Source organism: Miniopterus schreibersii, assembly GCF_964146895.1.
Source record: "Miniopterus schreibersii genome assembly, chromosome: 7".
NCBI lineage: Eukaryota > Metazoa > Chordata > Mammalia > Chiroptera > Miniopteridae > Miniopterus > Miniopterus schreibersii.
Window position 1 is genome coordinate 187,974 of NC_138108.1, and position 17,749 is coordinate 205,722.

The 17,749-nt window shown below is 47.2% G+C and overlaps 1 protein-coding gene across 5 annotated transcripts in view; it reads left to right on the forward strand.

Moving 5' to 3' along the window:
• The first annotated feature begins 272 nt into the window (after positions 1-272).
• THAP4 (THAP domain containing 4) overlaps positions 273-17,749 on the forward strand; it is a 28,890-nt gene continuing 11,413 nt past the window's right edge. Inside the window, exons 1-2 of one of the 5 annotated variants that reach the window (XM_081143351.1) lie at positions 273-497; positions 2,846-3,981. In XM_081143351.1, the coding sequence (XP_080999477.1) occupies positions 421-497; positions 2,846-3,981 (1,213 nt within the window). In that variant the 5' untranslated portion in view covers positions 273-420. Of the gene's footprint in view, positions 498-657; positions 1,150-2,845; positions 3,982-15,746; positions 15,857-17,749 lie in introns of those variants that run through there. The other 4 variants (XM_081143350.1, XM_081143352.1, XM_081143353.1 and 1 more) reach the window with 4 other exon arrangements.

Consider the following 17,749-nt stretch of genomic DNA (forward strand, 5'->3'; position numbering starts at 1 on the left):
CTCCGAGGAGCCCACCCGCGCGCCCGCCGGCACGGTGGGAGTGGGGGCAGGGGGCAGTGAGGCCTCGGGACGAGCGCGTCAGCCCGCCGTCCGTCCGCACCCGCAGGCGCGGCCATCTTGCCGTACGGACGGGTGGGAGCGCCATGTCTCCGTACGGACCACCGGCCCGGGCGCCTCTGCCCACCCCCGACGCCGCGAGCCGAGGGCAGAGTGCCGCCGGGTGCTTGAGACCCCGGGCGCGCCGAGGGCGGACGGGCGGCGGCGGTCAGGCGGGCGCAGCCATCTTGCCGTACGGCGCCGCGGGGGCCGACTCCCACGTCCCGCAGCCGTGTCGCCGCGCGCCTCCCCTCGGGGCGGTCCCGGTCCGGGCTCGGCGCGACTAGGCGAGGGCCGGAGCCTGGCGGCGGCCCGAGGCCCGAGATGGTGATCTGCTGCGCGGCCGCGAACTGCTCCAACCGGCAGGGCAAAGGGGAGAAGCGCGCCGTCTCCTTCCACAGGTAACCGGGCCCGGCCCGCCGCCCGCTCGGCCCGGCCACGCCCCCGCCCGGCCCGGCTCGGCGCCGGGGAAACTGAGGCCGCGCGGCCCGGCCCGAGGGGGCACTTTCCGCGCCGGGCCTCGGGCCGGTCCTGCGAGTGAGTCAGCGCCGGGCGCTGTGTGACCTTGGCCGGGGCCAACGTCTCTGGGCCGGGCGCCTCGGCCACCGCGGCCAGCGGCGCCCATCCCGCAGCCACCGGCGCCCGCCGGGGACCACCTCGCGGCCAGCGGCGCCCATCCCTCGCGCACCCTAAGGCCACTTGGAGGCCGCCCCACGGCCGGCGGGAGGCCGTCCCACGTCCACCGGCGCCCACTCGCGGCCTCTCCTCCCTCGCCCCCACCCCGCGGCCGCCGCGCTCCATTGATTCGAGTTGGCGCCGCAGGTTTCCAGAAGCCGCGTATTCTGGAAACCTCTCCCTTAGGTCAGTTGTCCCCTGCGTGGGCTTTGACCTGTCTCCCGGTTTGATCGCGGGGGAGGCTGCCTCGAGCCCTGCCTTCGGGAATGTGGCGGAGCAAATGCGTCGCGTCCTCATGGATTAACACGCGCTCCGGGCGCTCTTGCTGGAAGGGCCCTCAGTCCCGGGGACAGACAGGTAGCCGAGCCCGGCAGTGAGGTGAGTCCCGTCCGGGCCCGACAGCCTCCTGCCGCGGAGTGGGTGGCACTTCCCCGCCGGCTTCCTCCTCGAGGCTGCAGGGGCTCCGGCCCTGGGCCTGCCTTGGGCCCACGCAGGGCGAGGGTCTCACCTTCCCGCGCGCGGCGGGTCAGGCGGCCCCGCAGCAGTGAGCCGAGTGGGGATACTTGTACGTTAGTATTTAATTCTTAAAGCCAGAGTGACACTTGTTACTTGTAGTCTTCCTGAAAGTTTGCCTGTGCGCACTAAATCTTAAGTTGTTACAATCTATCAAGAGTAATATTAGGCTGTTTTAGAGCAGCCACTGTTGCTTTCCTCAGTTTCCTTCTGAGCCTCTGGTCCCAAAAGCTTTGTTACCGTTTTGAAAACGAGGCAAAGCCTTGCAGAGGAGCCTGCTCCTGGCAGTCACCTGGTCTGAGGCGGTGAGGGGCAGAGGACTTGGGAAGTTTAGGTCCCGTCCAGAGCCTCCTGAGTGAGTCTGCGGGTCCTGGTCCACAGCGACAGGTGCGTGACATGACCTCAGGGAGCAAATGGCCCACGTGCACAGCTTGGTCAGAGTTTCTAAGTGCAGATCTTGTCTGAATGGGAAGAAATGATTGTGTGTCTCATTCAGCATCTTCCATGGGTGGGAATGTAGCGGGAACTCAGAACTACACGTTTGAGTCTGACATCCTATGAGAGCTAGTCTCCCATCCTCAGCTGCTAGAGTCACAGGGCCAGGCACAGGGCTGGGCTGCTGGGATGCTCTGCTGGCCTCTGGCTCCCATCTCTGCTCGCCCACACCTCCTCTGGCTTCTAAATAGGGCAACCAGCCCAGCCGGGCGTGGCTCAGACCTAGGATTCAGGCATTCGGGGTTCGATTCCCAGTCGGGGCACATGCCCAGGTTGTAGGCTCAATCTCTAGGTGGGGGCGTGCAAGAGGCAGCCAATCAATGACTCTCTCATCATTGATGTTTCTATCTCTGTCTCTCCTCCTTTCCTCTCTCTGAAATCAATAAAGATATATTTAAAAAAAAAAAAAAAAAAGGGGCAACCAGCTCTAGCTGGTTTGGCTCAGTGATTAGAGCGTCAGCCTGTGGACTGAAGGGTCCTGGGTTCGATTCCGGCCTTAGGGCATATACCTTGGTTGCAGGATGGATCTCCAGCCCTGGTCATGGTACATGCTGGAGGCAATCAGTTGGTATGCCTCTCTCCCCCACTGCCCCTTCTACTCTCGCCAAAAAGAAATGGAAAAAATATTCTCGGGTGAGGATTATAAAATAAACAGGGTGACCAGCCATCCCACTTTTAGCACCCAGAGTCCTCCATCCCAGGCACACTGGCAGGGTTGCTCAGCTGTGACCTTCTAGGAACTATTTCCCAGGCTTCCTGGAGATTTTCCTGTTGTCTGGACTCTGTCCTGTGCTTCTGCTGGCATTCTGGGAGGCATTATCTACCTTCATTCCTATGTACCCTGAGACTGTAAGCTCCTTTAGGGTAAAAACAGGTCTTCCATCTTCCCATTCCAGTAGTAATCTATAAATAGAATGTGTTCCTTAAATGTTTACCAAATTTTTAAATGGGTTAAGTCAATACAGATTTGGGTGTTTGCAAAAATACTTGTTTTGCTTTTGTATTTTATAGTTAGGTGGAGACATATAATTATTTCTTTCTAATTCCTTTATTATTTGTCCTTCAGGTTCCCCCTAAAGGACTCAAAGCGTTTGATCCAGTGGTTAAAAGCTGTTCAGAGGGACAACTGGACCCCTACTAAGTATTCTTTCCTCTGTAGTGAACATTTCACCAAAGACAGTTTCTCCAAAAGGCTGGAGGATCAGCACCGCCTGCTCAAGCCCACGGCTGTGCCCTCCATCTTCCACCTGACTGAAAAGAAGAGGGGGTCTGGGGGCCATGGCCGCAGCAGGAGAAAGGACACCAGAAAGGCCTCAGGGGGCCTGAGGGGACGTGCAAGTGAAGCTGACGGGAAAGGGGCTGCAGGTTCACCATCGTCCTCGAGTGAGAACCTGATGGCCAAGCCAGAGTCCCGCAAGTTGAAGCGAGCTGCCCTGCAGAGTGAAGCTGCCAGTCAGGAGCAGGCACAACAGGCTATGCAGGGACCTCCAGGCAACTCTCTGGCCACAACAGCATCAGGCAGCCTGGCAGAAGCAAACAGGCCTGCATGCGACACTGGGGACGAAAGCAGCACCACCCCTGACGAGGACCTGGTGGATAAGAGTGGCATTTCCATGGATGACTTTACCCCCCCAGGATCTGGGGCCTGCAAATTCATTGGCTCACTTCATTCTTACAGTTTCTCCTCCAGGCACACCCGAGAAAGGCCATCTGTCCCTCGGGAGCCTGTGGACCGGAAGAGGCCGAAGAGAGACACAGAGCCTGGCTGCAGTGGGACCAGCCTGGGGCCTGACAAGAGCCTGGCCCAGAGCCCCCCAAGTTCATCTCTGACCGCGACACCGCAGAAGCCCTCCCAAAGCCCCTCTGCACCCCCAACAGATGTCACCCCGAAGCCGGCCGCGGAGGCTGTGCAGAGCGAGCACAGCGATGCCAGCCCCATGTCCATCAATGAGGTCATTCTGTCAGCGTCGGGGGCCTGCAAGCTCATCGACTCGCTGCACTCCTACTGCTTCTCTGCAAGGCAGAACCGGAGCCGGGCCTGCTGCCTGCGGGAGCAGGTGGAGAGGAAGAACGGGGAGCTCAGGAGCCTGCGCCAGCGCGTCAGCCGCTCCGACAGCCAGGTGCGCAAGCTGCAGGAGAAGCTGGACGAGCTGCAGAGAGGAGGCATGCCATACCCGAGCAGCCTGCCTGCCCCCAGCTGCGGTCAGTACCCACCTTGGGCTCCCATGGCCTGTCCCTTAGTGGGTCTTGCTCTGCTGAGGCTCTGGTAGTAGCTGGACCCTGTGGACGGGCCCAGGTAGAGAGCTTACGCTTGGCAGCAGGGAGGCCTCTAGTTGTGAGGTCAGCTACTCTGAATGGGGCCCCAACACTTGATTTTCCCCCTTGCACAGGGTAAGGTCAGCGTCTATGGCATACCTCACACAAACATAAATTGCAAATGGGTTAGGATCTAAGTGTAAAATCAAATAGATGTAGAACATTATTAGGTTCTTTCCATTTATGTTTTCATCAATATCTTTTTTTTAATATATTTTTATTGATTTCAGAGGGGGGGGGTGAGAGAAACATCAATGATGAGAGTCATTGATCAGCTGCCTCCTGCACACCCCCTGCTGGGGATCAAGCCCGCAACCGTGGGCATGTGCCCTGACTGGGAATCAAACTCCGATCTCCTGGATCATAAGTCGATGCTCAACCGCTGAGCCATACTGGCCAGGCTGAATATCCTTGAGGTTAAAGCATTTTGAACACTAACAATAACTAAGATTTTAAACATCTCTTCAAGTAGAATTCATTGTCTTCTGTAAAAATTAAAACAGTACAGAACTATATAGGCTGAAAAGTGGTAAAAATTCCCTTCTCACCCACCTCCCAACTTTTATCCCTGCTGCTGTAAATTTGGTTTGTTATCTTTTAGATTACTTTTTATGCTCTGCCCTCCATTTTTTTGGATCTATACAAATAGATTGGGTATATTTTTATGTTTATTGGCTGCTTCTGCTTTCCCCCTATTTTACTGTTTAGTACTTACAAAAATTGGTTTTTAGATATTCTTTACATATTGAGGATAGGATCTTTTTGCTTGTTATAGACACATGAAAACATTTTCCTGCCACGTTCACTTAATCAGATCAGAGTTTGTCTTTGGAGGTGTAATTAACACTTCAGGAGGCTCTTGTGTGACAGGCTGTTCAGGACTTCCTGGACCTCCAGGAAAACCACCATGAGCACAACCAAAAACAAAAGCAAAAACCAAAACCTATCCTGTGTGTTTCCAGATGCACCTGGGGAAGGAGCACTTCCACCTGAGGACCAACGACGTCTTGGTCAGAGTGAAACTATTCTCCTGGCATTTTTAAGTTGTTTTTTGTAGTTTCTCTGTGTTACTTTTTGGTCACTTTTTCTGTTCATCTTGGTCAGATGTCCTAAAGTTTGTCACTATTACAGATCTTTCCAAACAGCCAGCTCTCCACTCCATTGATTAAGTCGGCCTTCTTTCTACCTCATTAATCCTCGCTGCTTTCTACTCTCTTTAGTTTCATTTTATCTCAGTTTCATTTTGTGGTGGTTCTGGCTCCTGGACGGAGGAGCTTAGCTTATTCTTGTACATGTATATTTCCTGATACCTGCAGTTGAGGCCCAACCCTTCTTCGGTCCCTTTGCCTGCTCAGTGTGTATTTGCTTCATGCTGCTCTCATTGCTACTCACTTCTAAACCGCCTCTGACTTCAGTCTTGATGCCCTCTTTAACACAATTTATTTAGAAGGATAATTACAGTTTTTCAAGTGCGTAGATTGGGGGAGTGGAGCTAATTTATTTGTAAATGCTTTAAATTTTATTGCTTTAAGTTCCAGTTATGTGGCACTTAGTTGCTTTTTGGAATCTTGAGATTTCACTGTGGCTTAATCAGTCTGTTTCTGTGCTTCATTGTGGTTTGAGAAGATGTACCCTCTCCACCAGTCAGTTACATTTCTCCCGGTGGATCTGCTTATTTGTATTAGTCAACACGTCTGTTTCCTTCTCTGCCCAGTTTTGCTTTTTATTTCGAGACCATGTTGTTAGAGGTATATGTTCCTGTTACAGAAAAACCCTTTTTGTCCCATTTAAAGTTTTATTTCTTTATCTCCTTATTTTTAACCCTCTTATATCCTCTCTCCCTCTCTCTTTTTTAGACAGAGAGGAAGGGAGATTGAGAGAGAGAGACATCAATCAGTTGCCTTCAGTATGTGTCCCAACCAGGGACAGAACAAGCAACCTGGGCATGTGCCCTGACCGGGAATCAAACCTGCCACCTTCTGATGTGCAGGACGAAGGCTCCAACCAACTGACCACACTGACCAGGGCTCCCTTTATTTTATAGTATATTTGAACTCAGTCTGAGAGCCTTTGTCTTTTTATAGAGTAATTTAATCCATTTATAGTTGTGATTATTGGTAAGTTGGAATTTGGCCCTGATGTTTTATTTTTCAGTTTGGTAAGCTTTTCCTGTTCTTCTGGTGGATGTCTTTCAGCTTTTAAAACCACCACTGAAACCTTTCTTTTAGTAACTGCTTGAGTTGATCAGTCCCTGAGTTCTACCCTCCCAGCTCCTTACCTTCTGTTCCCAGGGCCAGACCCTCCTTTTTCCCCTCCAAGCAACCATAATTAGTTGTAAGTATACATTTTATTGGTTACTTTATTCATCATTATGTATTGTATCCAAAATTTTCCTCCTTTTTGGAGATATTTATTTTTTTGGAACGCATATGACAGTAAAGTTTTGAGAGGAATTGAGGATGAAGGACTCCCTAGGTGCTGGTGCCAGGGAGCCAGCACCCAGCCTGTTAAAGTTTTGGTTGTGTCTGCAGTGTGCTCTTGTGTGCTCACAGTGTGTGTGTGTCTGCTGTGTTGGATGAGGTAAGAAAAGCCATGAAGTTGAATAACGTTACATGGAGAAGCTGTGTAGCTGGAGAAGGGGCCAGGGCCCAGCCCAGGAGCAGGCCGTGTTTATAGAGGCACAGCTGCAGAGGATACAGGAAAGGAGATGGGAAAGGGGGAGCATGGGGCCACGGCGGGGTGGGGGCGTCCAGACAGGTAGGAGTGCTCAGAGTCATGGGAGCCAGAGGGGAAGGGGTATTCAGACAGCAGGGGTGCTTGGCCGGGTTGAATACAGCTTTGAACAGAATGGAGAAAAGATGGCTGGACTCAGCCACATGGGGTCACTGGTGACCACAGTCTCCTTGAAGTGGTGGGAATGGAGCTGGATGGGGGTGGGGGAAGCAATAAGGCTTTTAAGAGGTTTAGCCATGAAGGGGAGTTGCAAAAGTAGATGGTAGCCAAAAGGGAGCATGGCTGCAATGGAGAGTTTTATCTGTAAGGTGGAGACAAACCAGCAGGTGTCTGTGCTGAGGGGGCACAGGTGTGAGCCAGGATGGAGAGGCTGGGGAGGAGCATGCTGGGCCCTGGTGCAGTGCTGAGCTGGGCTCCAGGGCCTGGGGAGGGGTGGAGAGCAAGGGGACAGGGGCTGCCTGAACCTATGCTGTATTCCCTGGGGTCTGAGGCTGGGCACTAGCTGGAGTGGAGGGGAGGGTGCAGGATTCTGGCAGCAGTGTGGAGAGTGGGAGGAAGAGGGGGTGCCTGGCTTGATTTCCATGGCCTGCCTGGAGCTCCAGTTGGATCTCTGGTTACCACCTGCTCTCTGTCTTCCTCAAAATGTCTACTCTCGGTGGTTTCCAGTGCTGTTAAGAATTTGTTCATCAATAGGGGAATCTTTTTTTTTTTTTAGCAATATTTACAGTTGATTTTTTTTTTTTAAAACATATCTTTATTGATTTCAGAGAGAGGAAAGGAGAGGGGGAGAGAGAGAGAGAGAAACATCAATGATGAGAGAGTCATTGATCGGCTGCCTAGCCCACAACCCGGGCATGTGCCCTGACCTGGAATTGAACCCCGATTTCCTGGATCCTAGGTGGATGCTCAACCGCTGAGCCACGCGCAGCCAGGCGATAGGGGAATCTTTTGATCGTTGTGTACAGGTTTCATGTACAAGGGGCTATACATGTGTTTATTTAGTCCATTATCTTTAGTCAGGCCCTTGATTTTTGGACAGAGCAGCTAGGCCAGTGGGCCGTGGTTTCTAGGGTTCAGGGGTTGGTCCCAGTTGCGCTCTGGAAATCTGGTGCTGATTGTCCTCACAGGACATGGTGATCTGTCCTTAAGTCCGCTCTAACTTCAGGTATCATGGCGTTTTAAAACCTGGGACAGTTGTGGCAGGGAACCAGTGAGGGGGAATAGATTTCCCTCCCTGTTATTTCTTTGTTGCTTCCCTGTCTGCACCAACGCCCACCTTGCTCACGGAGGGATGGGTGTTCCTGAGATAACAAGGGTATTCGCTCTCTATCAAGTATGAGTCAACCATGCCCTCAGATTAATAATTAAATACTTGCATTTAAAAAAAACACACCTGTTTATTTCTCTTGTTTTATACATATAATTCTTGAATTAATCTGGAGTTTTTAAAACTTTATTGTGGAAAGTCTCGAACTTAGAAAAGTATAACCCCCCATGTACTGATCCCCAAGTTTTCAACATTTATCAATATTTGATATTCTTATTTTACCTATATTTCTACTTACTCTCTACTTTCTTTGATTGTAATTAACAGATTGGTTTCATAGGAAAATTTTATATTTCCAGAAAAATTCAGCAAACAGTGCAGACCCCCCCCCATGTCTGCTATTGCTCACATAGTGCCTCACACCTGTATTGGTGGGCTTCTCATTGATTATAAGTGGGGAACCAATATGGATGCATCTTTTTTAACTGAGTCCATAGTTACATTATCACTAGCTTGTAGTTGGATTTTGACAAATGCATAAACTTTCGTATCTACCATTCTAGTACTGGATCATAGAGAACAGTTGGATCACCCCCAAAATCCCAGTTCTCCACCCATTCATCCCTCCCAACCCCAGCAACCACTGATCTTTTTACTGTTTTTATGGTTGTGCCTTTTCTCAAATGTCATATAATTGGAATATATGGATACTATGGACTAGGATCTGTAGTGTTTCCAGGTTGGCTTCTTTCACTTAGCAATATGTCTCTGTGGTGTGATAGCTCATTTCATTTTTTTTAAAATATTGAATCAAAATACATGTAACAAAGAGTTTGTTGTCTTAGTCATTTTCAAGTGTCCCCATCAGTGGTTTTTACATTCACGTTGTTGTGTAGCCAATCACCCCCATCCATGCCTGTAGCTCTTGTAAATCTGAAACTCTATCTATTAAACCATAACTCACCCTTCTCCCCTCCCCCAGCCCCTAGCAGCCACTACCTACTTCCTTTTTTTTTTTTTTTTTTTAATGTCTTTATTGATTTCAGGGAGAGGGAGAGAGAAACATCAATGAAAGAGTCATCAATTGGCTGCCTCCTGCACGCCCCCTACTGGGGATCAAGCCCACAACCCAGGCATGTGCCCTGACCAGGAACTGAACCACCATCTCCTGGATCCCAGGTCGATGCTCAACCGCTGAGCCACGCCGGCCGGGCGCCATTGTCTACTTTCTGTCTGTGATTTTGACAACTCTAAGTACCTCCTATACGTGGAATCATACAGTATTTATCTTTTTATGACGGGCTTATTTTACTCAGCATAATGTTCTCAAAGTTTATTCATGTTGTCACGTATGGCAGGATTTTCTTCCTTTTTAAGACTAATGCTCCCTTGTTTGGATGGACCACGTCTTGTCCGTGGACACTGGGGTTGCCTTCGTGCTTTAGCTATTGTGATGCTGCCATGACCATGAGTGTGTAAATATCTTTTGAGACCCTGCTTTATTCTTTTGGGTGGATACCCAGAAGTGGAATTGCTGGGTCATATGGGAATTCTGCATTTAATTTTTTTTTAGAAACTGTCATACTATTTTTCAGTGGCTGCACCATTTCCCATTCCCATCACTAGTGCACAGGGTTCCAGTTCTTCTGCACCCTCATCAGCACTTGTTTTCTTGTTATTTTGATAAACCATCCTAATGAGTGTGGGGTGTATCTCATTATGGTTTTGATTTGCATTTCCCTAATGTTTGGTGATGTTGAGCAGCTTTTCATGTGCTTATTGTCTATTCATGGATCTTCTTTGGGGAATGTCTGTTTCAGGTCCTTTGCCCATTTTTTAATCAGTCCATTTTTTTTTGTTCTTTAGTTTTAGGAGTTCTCCAAGTATTCTGGGTATCGATCTCACAGAAATATGATTTTGCAAATATTTTCTCCCATTCTTCCCTTTTTATTCTGTGGATAGTGCCTTTTTAAAAAATATATATGTATGTTTTTATTGATTTATTTAGAGAGGAAGGGAGGTGGAAAGATGGAAACATGGGTGAGAGAAAAACATCAATAGGCTGCCTCCTGCATTCCCCCCACTGGGGATCGAGCCCAAAACCTGGGCATGTGCCCTGACCAGGAATTGAACCAATGACCTCTTGGTGCACAGGACAGTGCTCAATCCATGGAGCTACACGGGCTGGGCTGGATAGTCCCTTTTGATGTAAATAAATGTTTTCATGAAGTCTAATTTGTCTACTTTTTTATTTGTTACCTGTGCCTTTGGTGTCATAGCCAAGAAATCATTGCCAAATCCAATGTTAGGAAGCTTTTGTCTGAGTTTTATTTTTTATGTTTTATATTTAGGTCTTTGATCCATTTCGAGTTCATTTTTGTATATGGTGTTAGGTAAGGGTCCCTACCTAAGGGTCATTATTTTACCTGTGAATCTCCTTTTTTCCCAGCACCATTTGTTGAAAAGACTGTCCTTTATCCATTGAATGATGTTGGAACCCGTGTCAAAAATCATCTGACCAGCCTTGGCCAGGTAGCTCAGTTGGTTAGAGCATCGTTTACAGGTTCAATCCCTGGTCAGGGCACATACAAGAATCACTCGCTGAAAGCTTAAATAAGTGGAACAACAAATTTATGTTTCTCCCCACCTAAAATTAATAAATAAAAATTTTAAAAGTCATTTGACGGTATGTGCAAGGCTTTATTTCTGGGCTCTCTATGTCTTTAATTTCTTTCTGAAATGTTTTATAGTTTTCATTGTACAAGTCTTTCACTTCCTTGGTTAATTCCTAAGTAATTATGCTTTTTGGTGTTATTATAAATGGAATTGTTTTTGTAATCTTTTCAGGTTAGTGTACAGAAATGCAATTGGTTTTTGTGTGTTGACTTTGTGTCCTATTTTTCCTGAGTTTATTCATTAGATATAACAAAAATTTTTTGTAGTCTCTAGGATTTTCTACATATGAGACCATATCATCTGTAAACAGAGATAATTTTACTTTTTTCTAAGGTCAGTGTCTTTTATTTCTTTGTCCTGTCTGATGGCTCTGGCTAGAACTCCCAGTACCATATTGAATAGGGGTGGTGAGAGTGGGCATCCTTGTCTTGTTCCTGATCTTAGAGGAAAAGCTTTCAGTGTTTCACCGTTAGGTATGATGTGTACTGTGGGTTTTCCATACATGGCTTTTATTATGATGAGGCTGTTTCCTTCTATTCCTATTTTGTTGAGTGTATCATGAAGGTGTTGAATTTTGTCAAGTGCTTTTTCTACATCAATTGAGACTGTAGTTTTCCCCTTCATTTTGTTGCTGTGGCATATTACAGCGATCCATATCCGTATGTTGAATGGATTCCTTGCATTCCAGGTGTATAATCCCTTTAATACGCTGCTGAATCCTGTTTGCTAGTGTTTTAAGTATTTTCACATCAATGTTCATAGGGAATATTGGTCTATGACTTTCTTTTCTTTTAGCCTCTTTGCTGGCCTCACAGAACGAGTTAGGAAGTGTTTCCTCTATTTTGGGGGGAGGTCGGAGGGGGATTGGTATTAGCTCTTCTTTTAAATGCTTGTTACCGTCACCAGTGAAGTTGTCAGGTCCAGGGCTTTTCTTTGGTGGGAGATTTTTTTATTACTATTCAGTCTTTTTACTAGTTATAGGTCTATTTCTATTTTCTGTTTCTTTGTGATTTAGTCTTGGTAGGTTTTGTGTTTCTAGGAATTTGTCCATTTCATTCAGGTTATCCAGTCTTTGACATAGAGTTGCTCACAGAACTCTTGTAATCCTTTTTATTTCTATAGAATCAGCAATGTCCCCCTCTCGTTTCTGTTTTTGGTAATTTAAGTATTCTCTCTCTCGTAGTCCATTAGGCAGAGGTTTTTCAATTTTGTTCATCTTTTTGAAGCTGTGTGGCCTATTTTTTAATTATGTCGTTTATTATCATTGAGTTTTAATTCTTTGTGTTTTTGGATACAAGTTCTTTTTTATTTTAATTCATCAGGTAATAATATCACAGTCTGTTTTACAAATTAAGTGGATGAAGTAGAAAGAACGGTCAGGAGCATACGTTTGCCTCGTGCGTCTCGCTGCCATCAGTGCACAGACCTCGAGGGTCAGGGCCTCTTCTTGGAGAGTTGACACCTCTGTTGTTAGGTAATTCCCCTCTTTACCCCAGTAAGTTTCTTGTCCTGATGTCAGCTTCATCTGAGACTACTCAGGCTACTCCAGCTTTCTATTGGAGTTCACATGATACATCTTTCTCTGTATTTACTTTAATCTATGTCTTTATAGTTAAAATGAATTTCTTATAGACAACAGAATGATGGGTCTTTTTAATCTACCCTGACAGCCTCCGTCCTTTAATTGGTATCCTGAGACCATTCATTTTAAAGTGATGATTGCTGCAGTGGGATTAACATCTGTTGTATTTGTAACTACTTTCTATTTCTTTTGTTTGCTTCCTTTCCTTTCTTCCTTCTCTGGTTTTAATTGAGCATTTTATTTTATTTTAATTTCTCCCCTTTCTTAGCATATTGATTATACTTCTTTTTAAAACTTTTTGTGGTTTTCCTAGAGTTTGCACTAAACATCTACAACTAAGTCCACTTTCAAAGAGCACTGTACTGCTTTGTGGGTAGTGACCGTCCCTTGTGACAGTATTCCCAACCCTCCCTCTTGTCCCTTATGAAATTGCTCATTCATTTCCCCACACACATGCTGTAATCGCACCATTACTATTATTAATTTGAACAAACATTTATTTATTAGGGCAATAAGAAAAAGAAAAGCCTGGCCTGTGTGGCTCAGCGGTTGAGTGTCAACCCAGGAACCAAGAGGTCACAGGTTCGATTCACAGTCGGGCACATGCCTGGGTTGTGGGCTTGATCCCCAGTAAGGGGCATGCAGGAGGCAGCCGATCAGTGACTCTCATCAATGCTTCTCTCTCTCCCTTCCTCTCTCCCTCAAAAAAAAAGAACAGAGGATTTTATTTTACTTGTTTTCCTTCTCCGATGCTCTTCATGTGGATCCTCATTTCTGACTTGTGCGACGCTCCTTCTCCAAAGAGCTTCTGTGCCGTGCATGGCCTGTCTCCTGGCAGTGCGTTCCCTCCGTTTTTGTCTGAAGGAGTCTTTATTTCTTCTACTTTTGAAAGGTAGTTTCACTGGACATAGAATTCTGCTCTTGCTTGTCTGTCTCCTAAGGAGAAGTCCACTGTGATTCTTACGTGTTTGCTCGAATGGTAAGCAAACCTCTCCTCTGGCTTCTTTCTCTGTCTTTGGTTTTCTGCAGTTTGAGTAGGAATGCCTAGAGGTAGGTTTTTTGGTGTTTATCGTGTTCAGAGTCCTCTGTGCTTCCTAGATATGTGGTTTGGTGTCTGTCATGAGTTTTGAAAAATTCTCAGCTGTTATTCTTCACTCGTTTCTTCTCCTTTCTTCTTTCCTTTCTTTCTGTTAGTCCATTATGTGTGCGGCACTTTGGTAATTGTCCACAATTTCCAGGGGGTTTTCATCCTTTTTGCTCTTTGCATTTCAGTTGGGGAGGTTTCTATGGGCAGATCTTCAAATCACTGATTCGTTCCCCAGCCTTGTCCATCATTTCTGTCACCGTGTTTCAATTTGTAGCATTTCCTCTCCCCTCTTGCATTACTTATCTGTTCTTGCATATTGTCCATTTTCTGCAGGAGAGCCCTTAGCATATTAATTATAGTTATTTTAAGTTCCAAATCTGATCATTCCAGAGTCTCTGCCGTGTCTGGGTCAGGTTCTGAAGCTTGTTCTGTCTCTTCAAACCCTTTTTCTTGCCTTTTAGTGTGCCTTGAAATTTTTTTGGAAAGGTGGACTTGATTTATCAGATAACAGAAACTAAGGTAAGTGGGCCTTTAGCTTGAGGTAACATGTTAACCGGGCCAGTGGTTGGCTGTGTCTCATCTCCTGCAGCTGTAGCTTAGGTGCCAGGGGCTCCCAACCCTCTAATGTCCTTATTTTTGTCCCCCTGTTGTCTTTGGGCTCTGGATTCATGCACTCTACACCGTGGGGCTTTCCCACTATAATTTCTGTTGTGCTGGAGCCCTGAGGAGTGGTGTGGGGGAAGGGAGCATTCTATAATCTTACGATTAAGGTTTAGCCTCTTAGTGGCCTGTGTTCCTGGGCTGTGACCTTTGCAAATGTTTCTTTTCTTTCCCCCTTGGGCTGAGACAAGAAGACTAGAGGTGCTGGAGGGTGAGGTTGCCCCTCACCCAGGGGAGAAGCAGCTCTGGTAAAGTCATCTTCACTGCGGAGCAGCCCTTTCTTTCAGAGAATGCTCTGGGCTCGTTTCAAAATGTCCTCTTCCCACCCTGGCCAGTGTGGATCAGTTGGTTGAGCATTGAACCATGCACCAAAGGTCACTGGTTCGATTTCCTGGAAGTAAAACCCGTGAAGGCATGGGCTGCCCAGGACTTCAAGCCCCCAGGAGAGTCTCACTCAATGCTTGTCCACACAGCCTCCAGCATTCTGTCCACTCTACCATCAAGAGTTCTTACCAGTTTGTATGTCCAGTGGTTTCTGCTCTGCATGAGCATATCTTGGCCGATTCTGTGTTAGCATGTCTCTCTAGATTTCGGGGAGACATCTGTGATCCCACCTCTCTGATGGATCCAAGAAGAGTCATTGATTTTCAGTTTGTTCAGGTTTTTTTGTAAAGACAGGAATTATGACTTGTAAGCTCTGACTTGTAAGTTGTGATGTCAGCAATGCATGTCAGCATCGAAACTGTCAGTCCCCTCCCTGTTTCTTTTAATTTGGTTATTGCTGCCAATTTTAATAATTAAGCATCTTATCAAAGTCACTTAATTCTGATACTTTTTCAGTAGAGACTTTTGGATTAACTCGGTAACCAACCATAATGTCAGCACGTAACCCCGTTTAGCCTGGTCCCCTTGTGTGGTTCTGTTTTCTGTTTGCCCCCTTCCCCCGTGTGCTCGTGATCCTTCCCACTTGGCAGGTGGTGCAGCCAGGGCCTTGCTGTCACTTTAAAAAACAGCCTCCCCTGGGTGCATGCCATCGGGACCCAAACAGACCTCCAGTGCAGGTAGTGTCCTCTCCGCTGGGGCAGTCTTGGCTCTCCCTGCGCTGCTGTGCTGTATAGTTAGCGTCATTTCCAGTGTGCAATGGCGGGAAACAGTGTTGTCACTAACAGCTCTGTGAGGGTGGGAGGTGCCAGGAAGGAGACTGTCCCTAGGTTTCCTGTCATTGAGTCCAGGGCCCGTCTGCTGACACGTTTGCCAAGACACACAGCAGTCTCTGAGCGTCCACTTAAAAAGCCAGGGGGAGTGGGCGGCTGGTGCTCTGGGAGACAGATAGAAAGGGACGCGTTTCCAGAGTGACTGTTCGGAAGGAGGCAGCTCTGCTGTGTGCCTGGTTGCATGACCTTTTCCCTGTTCCCGGTTTCCTCTGTCCTCAGTGGAAGTAGCCGAGGGTGGAGGTCCCCCTCCTTACCCCGCACAAGACATGGGACCTCTCTGGGCCAAACTGGCCATCATAAAATTCAACTGGACCTCTCCTCCCAGCTCTAAGGCTGGTCACCTCCAGGTCTGTCTTTGCCTCCCACTTTTTTCTGAGGCGTTCTTTTATAAGGAACTACAGTTCCCAGAATGCATTCTTCAGGCTTGGCATTCACTTCCTGCTGCGCTCTTAACAGCCAGGTGCAAACATTTCCCGTCAATGGGCAGAAAACAACCTTGACGAGCCTTGCCTGTGTCCGGAGTTTAGAAAATTTAGGGATGGGTAAGCCTTCTTTCACTGCCTTGGGCCAAAAAATGAAAATTTAAATTTTTTGGAAAAATTTTAATTCTTTTTTTTTTTTTGCATTTTGGTTAAGATTTTAATAAAAGAAAAATGAAACAGGAAAATGCATAGAAAAGCCTGTCGAATTTACTTGAAGAGGTTGAAAGTGGCAATAGACTAGATCCCTTATCATTATACTTTTTATTTGTTTGACTTTTAAATTTTTTTTTTGTAATGAAGTATAATTTATGTAGGTAAAATACACAGATCTTAAAGATATAGTTTAATGAAATTTGACTGGGTAAGCTAACATTTGGATTTTAGAATTATATTGTTGGTCATTCTCCTCGCTCAAAGCTTTAGTGAAAACAAGGAGACACACAGCCAGAGAGCTGCCGGCAGTCACGGGCAGTCAGGTTGGAACAGTGGAGGAACCTGTGGGCGCTGCTGGCGAGGGGCATGGAGCCCACCTGCCAGCCCTGGTGTCTGTCCACATTTAAATTCCTTACAGACAACAGCAAATAACAGCAAGCCAGGAGGGCCAAATGGGCAGTGCTTCTCAGAGAAGACGTACCGGTGCCGAAGTGGACACCTGCCTGGGTGTGCGGCCCGTGTGCTGGTCATTAAACCTTGGCCTCATGTCCAGTCAGTTACTCTGTCTACTCAGGATGTCTCTTCTTACTTTGAAACAAGGGTCATTGTAGGATTTTCTGGTCTTTCTGTTGTTGTTGTTGTTAATCCTCACCTGAGGATATTTTTTTCCATTGATTTCCTTTTTTTTTTTTAGAGGGAAAGGTGGGGGAGAGATACATTGATTGGTTGCCTCCCACACGTGCCCCAACTGGGGCCAGGGATCGAACCTGAAACCCAGGCATGTGCCCTTAACCAGGAATCAAACCCTTGACCCTTCAGTGCCTGGGCCAATGCTCTAACCACTGAGCAACACCAGCCAGGGCAAGTATTTTTCTAGTCTTTTTAAACAGATTGCCCAATAAACACTGCTTCTTCCCTTTATTTCTTTCATGTAATGCAACAGGGTGTTTATAGAGTCCACCCAGGGAGCTCTGTGGCCTGAGAGACAGGTGGTACCTGACAGGCTGCTCTGTGTCTAGAGGCACGTGCTGAACTTGGACTCTTATAGGCCCCACACCACCTGACAAACGTTCTGGCCACTGCAGAGTTGATTCACAGGTGCACATGATTGGATGGGCTCCGAACCAGACCCACTGGTGTGTTTCTGTGGACTGTATTCAGTACTTACTGTGATTCCTCTGCCATCATTTCTCGTCATCTCTTGGTAAAGTCCACCTTCTAGTGATGTCCTTAGGGACAGTTCACAGGAACAGTGTTCCCTGAGTGTTGAGACTGTCCGTAGCGTGAGCTCATATGTAACTTAAAATTTCCTAAGAGCTGCATTAAAAAGGTAGAGAAAAGCAGGTGAAGTTAATGTTCATAATATATTTTGTTCAACCCAGTATTATCTAAAACATCATTTCCACATGTAACCCACCAATACTTAAAATTGCTAAGGTATTTGGAGTTCTTTTTTTGGACTGTGTTTTAAAAACCCGGTGTGCCGTCCAATGCTCACGTGTGTCCGCCAGCAGTTGTGTTGGGTAGCACAGATCTGTAGCCTGCCTGACGGAAAGATGTGGCAGCTGTAGAACCCGTGGCTCACTTTCTACCACTGTATCTTGTAAGTGTGGCACTGCTGTATTCTGCCACTGAAATCAGTGTGGAGAAACCGCTGGCCTGCTTTCTGCCTCTGCGGCCTCACCTGTTCTGACTTTCACATGAACGGAAGTCGGGCCATGTGCGCTCTTTAATGCCTGGCTTCTTTCCCTTTGCACAGCGTTTCCAAGCCTTACCCATGTCTTTGCGAGTGTCCATGCT